This window comes from Bos indicus, chromosome 2 (assembly GCF_029378745.1).
Source record: "Bos indicus isolate NIAB-ARS_2022 breed Sahiwal x Tharparkar chromosome 2, NIAB-ARS_B.indTharparkar_mat_pri_1.0, whole genome shotgun sequence".
Taxonomy (NCBI): domain Eukaryota; kingdom Metazoa; phylum Chordata; class Mammalia; order Artiodactyla; family Bovidae; genus Bos; species Bos indicus.
The window spans coordinates 82,440,482-82,445,544 of NC_091761.1; the positions used below are offsets into that span (position 1 = coordinate 82,440,482).

General features: G+C 35.5%; 1 protein-coding gene across 1 annotated transcript; it reads left to right on the forward strand.

The window, feature by feature from the left end:
- Positions 1-265: 265 nt before the first annotated feature.
- Positions 266-553, forward strand: LOC139186421 (small ribosomal subunit protein uS14-like). Its single transcript, XM_070800667.1, has one exon. The coding sequence runs from the start codon at positions 309-311 to the stop codon at positions 477-479; it is 171 nt and encodes a 56-aa protein (XP_070656768.1). The 5' UTR covers positions 266-308; the 3' UTR covers positions 480-553.
- The last annotated feature ends 4,510 nt before the right edge of the window (positions 554-5,063 follow it).

A 5,063-nucleotide genomic window follows, 5' to 3' on the forward strand; every position in this document is an offset into this window, starting at 1 on the left:
CATGTGTTCTATACCAGGACTTTAGAATTTCAAAAGAGGTATCTGAGGGCTTCCCTGGTGACTCAGTGGTAAAGAGATCATGGTTCAATCCCTGATTCAAGAGTATTCCACATGCTGCAGAGAGCTAAGCCTACAAGCCACAGCCATTGAACCTGTGCTCTAGAACCCAGGAGTTACCACTATTGAACCCGACGTGCCCTAGAGCCTGTGCACCACAACTAGAGAATAGCCACAACTAGAGAGAAGGTCACACAGTAACAAAGACCCAGCCCTCGTTCCTTTTACCTCGTTGCAGCCGAGAAGGCAACATGGGTCACCAGAAGCTCTACTGGAGCCATCCGAGAAAATTCGGCCAGGGTTCTCGCTCTTGCCGGGTCTGCTCAAACCGGCACGGTCTGATCCGGAAATACGGCCTCAATATGTGCCGCCAGTGTTTCCGCCAGTATGCGAAGGACATCGGCTTCATTAAGTTGGACTAACCAAACTTCCTTAGATGGCTCATTCAGCACATCAACCTTAGGCGGAAACAATACTAGCTCTTTGTATATTAAAAAAAAAAAAAAAAAAAAAAACACAAAGACCCAGCACATCCAAAAATAAGTAAATGAATTATAAAAAAGAGATACATGAGATTATACATTAATTAATGACAAACTGATCAAAGCACCAAAGTTGAATAAAGAGAATTGGAAGGAGCTCAGTAAAGGCTGGGGTAAAGAAAAGGTATCTATATGTTACAGATGTAGCTCAGGCGATAAAGAGTCTGTCTGCAATGCAGGAGACCTTGGTTCGATTCCTGGGTTGGGAAGATCCCCTGGAGAAGGAAATGGCAACCCACTCCAGTACTCTTGCCTGGAAAATCCCATGGATGGAGAAAAAAAAATAGTGCCATGAAAATTTCACATCACAACCCATAAAACACACTTTATAGTAATTATAAAACAGATATTGCTCCTGGCTTTACTTCAGACTGCCATGGAAGATTCTCTGAGAAGTTGATGTTTAAAGCAAGTCTCAAAGGATGAGTGGAATGAACACAGAAAGATCCAAGCTAAGTGAATTGAATGAACAGTCTCAAAGGCTAGACATATCTTCAGATGCAGAGAAATGTACAGGATTCGAAGTTGCTGGAATATAAACACCCAGGTGGCCTATGGAAGAAGTTGAGGGTGGACTACTGAGTATAAACTCGATTATGGAAAGTGTCTCATGTCACAAAAAGAATCTTGACTTTACTTCTTACATAAGAAAAGAGAAATGTTTTTAAAAAGGGAGTGACAAGATCATACTTGAGCTTTAGATTAATCATTTTGATAATTGTATGGTGAAGTAGTGAAGGAAACAAGGAAAATAAAAACATACTTGATTTAGTTGTCTAAATAAAAGGAAACATTAACAAGGAATATTTGTTTATTGAAAATTTCTTTCTCTCCTTTCTTTCTCATTCAACATGTTTCCTCTAGTGGATTAATTAGTTTCATTTCAAGAATTCTGAAACAATTGAGTTAGTACTTTCTATGTCTTGACATTGCTTTCTCAAGTGATAATCTATTAAGACATAGGTTTGCTTTGTTTCTTTATGTATCTTTGTTTACTGGTTTGTTGGAGAACATTCTAAGCATTGTATTACTTTAAATTAAATTATTTTAATGGTTCTTGCATGTTTTCATAAATTTCTTTTACAATTTAGCATTAATGCACATTCAAAATCCTTTCACTGAGCAGCATTCTTAAACAGTGCCATTTTGATATTTAAACTATAGAGTGTATTGAGTATTATAATTTACTTAATCAAGAATATCAGTGCATATAATTAAAATTGGTTGTCTTATATTTAGAGATTGATACATAACTCATATTTTATCTGAAACCTATAGCCAGATATCTTGAATGGTGTTGATAGGTACAATAAACATCAGTACATAAATAAGATATGCTTGTACATTTTCTGAGAGCTGATGGTTCTGAATAAAATGTGATTAATATTTAGTTTAAGCTTGAAAATTATACTGTATTATGTTATTTTTATCTTATAAGACATAATGAAATAATGAAAATAAATAATATCTTATTTCTTTTTCCCCAAATTGAAACCAAGTAGCACAGACAAGATACTTATCACATTTATTCTCTGTCTCTCAATATATATGCTGCTGCCAAGTCGCTTCAGTCGTGTCCAACTCTGTGCGACCCCATGGACTGCAGCCTACCAGGCTTCTCCATCCATGGGATTCTCCAAGCAAGAACACTGGAGTGGGTTGCCATTTCCTTCTCCAATGCATGAAAGTGGAAAGTGAAAGTGAAGTCACTCAGTCGTGTCTGACTCTTAGCGACCCCATGGATTGCAGCCTACCAGGCTCCTCCATCCATGGGATTTTCCGGGCAACAGTACTGGAGTGGGGTGCCATTGCTTTCTCCCTCAATATATATAAATATGTATAAATTTACATATTTTAATCTGTTTGACAAGGTTGTGAGATTGATACAGATTTGCATATAATGAATTAGTCTTGTGAAAATTTTAGCTTTCCTGTTTTATTTTATTATATTGTACATGCTTTTTAGAAAGAAAAAATAGCCTTGTACTCATCCATAACAAAAGTCTTTTAATACCTATCATCAAAGACTTAGACACTAGTTAGTGCAAAGAGACTTCAATATACTTCCTCTTTGATCTCTAAATCCTTCAGTGACTACATTAACTTTTCTCTCCACTTCTATTCCACTTTAAATAGTGTCTCATTATTCAACAATAAGTCTTTTGAATGTCGCTGTAAATCAAATACACATGCTTTTGATAGTGCCATCATTAACAGGGATATTACTCATTGACATCTATGAACTTGAATTTATACAGTGCCCAGAATATCATTACAGCAGCCATGCAAATCATTATGTACTCAAGGCCTGAGGGAAATAAATCTGAGTCTTAAGAAAATTAGTCAGCAATTTGAAGTCCTTCAATGGTGCAGACAGCGTTTTTAATAAAATCCAAACTCCTTACAGAAGGCCCCTCATGATTTCAATCCTATCTAACTTCATCTCTTTCATTCCTTCCCTTTTGTCTAATCTTCAATCAAATTCTCTAATACTTTTGGAAGTCTATGCTTTGCACAGTCCTTCCCACTGCCAATAATGTCTCTCCCAACTTTTATTCCACTAGGATAATTTTTGCTATCCTTTCAAATGTCCACACAGAAGTAAATTTACTGCAGGATTATAATAATAGGGTGTATGCAAATAATCACACAGCACTAATGATATGACAATGAATAAAAGTACTCAGTATCCTCAAGTGGCTATTCACTGGTAGATCTTTTGACTCTTCAATCTGTGACAGATGCCCTTCTTCTATTCCCTCAGAATAATACTTGCATATTTCTATGACAGCACTAAATTCCTTAATTACACAATTCATCTATTTTTAAGAATCTCCAGTAAATTTGGAGGTGCACTGTAGCAGAGAATCTTTCATTCTCATATCCCAGAATCTAGCACAGGCACTGGCAAGCAGTAGATCAACTCCCAGTACTGATATTTATCAAAAACATTAATGCATAAATTAAATGAAGTGTCACAATAATAAATCAACATCTATAGGAGATATATATATATATATACACATGAATTTTAAAAACTTACTTTATTTGCATGCAAGCGTATTTTACATTTAACTACTGTAGATGTTGGCCACCTGATGAGAAGAGCTGACTCATTTGAAAAGACCCTGATGTTGGGAACAATTGAAGGCAGGAAGAGAAGGGGATGACAGAGGATAAGATGGTTGGATGGCGTCACAGACTCAGTGGACATGAGTTTGGGTGAACTCCAGGAGTTGGTGATGGGCAGGGAGGCCTGGCTTGCTGCTGTTCATGGGGTCATGAAGAGTAGACATGACTGAGCTACTGAACTGAACTTTAGATGTAAATATTTATAATTTCTTACCAATGAAGTGCAGTTTTTTTCACTGTAATGTGACTATGTTGTCATGTAATTAGTTGGAGGAGAAACAAACTGGAAGAAAGAGGAAATAATGTCGTTTTATGAGTCTCAGCTCCACATAATGTCCGTGACAGTCATTTAGTTAATATTTTTTATTTAAAATGGCTCATTTAAAAAAGTAAAAACTTATGTATAAAGAAGGCTTATATCTCTACCACACATGGAAAACTAGTAACATCTCTAATATTTTTATCAAGATAAATCTGTACTTAAAAAAAGAAAGAGAAAATAAGACTTGAATAAAAGAAGAAGGAAAAGAAAACTGAGAGAAAGAAAAGAGAGAGGGACGAGGCAGAGTGGATGATGGAAGAGAGAAATGATCAAATTGCTTTTGAGAGTAATAAATTGCTGCCATTTGAATCTGAACTGTTTTGCTGGTGATAGTGATAAATTCTCACAAGTCCCTTCTAAATACACATTTTATACAACTTGACAAAACATGACAGATTGGATCCTCCCACTTGTTACGTAGGTATTTGCAATGAGAGAAGAGATGTCGCTGGTTCAAACTGTACTTATACAAGCTGAAGAAAAGTGACAGCTTGGCATAAAATCAGACAGGGTTAATGATGGTGATGCTGGTGGGCTGACAAATGTGGACAATCTTTAAGCAGTTTGTTGAAAGGTTGGCTGGTGAAATGGTAGCAAAGTGATTCATTTGCTAAAAAGGAAAATAAAGTATAATTATTTATCCTAAATTATAACTAAGAAAAGAAAACAGCCTTAGAAAATAGATTCGGTCTTAATTTGCAAATCCCTGGCTTTCAGAAGCAAAACAAACTTCTCCAAAGTAAATTCTTATCTTATGGGTTTAGCACTGACACACTAGGACAATTAGATCCAGTTTTTATTTCTCTCTTCTATAAATAATATAGTCTTTAATTTGAATTTTAGCTGACTTTGTTACTCAAAATGCTACATAGAAACCAAAAAGAAAAAAATAGCTTGGTGATTTACATAAAGTGATGCATATTTTATTGTTCTATTTAAACCAGTACATGATAATTTTTACAGTGCTTCATTAACATATGCTTAAAAGTAATCTGACAGTTCTACACAGA

Coding starts and splice junctions, on each gene's coding strand:
- LOC139186421 (XM_070800667.1), top strand. CDS start 309: ATGGGTCACCAGAAGCTCTACTGGAGCCATCCGAGAAAATTCGGCCAG.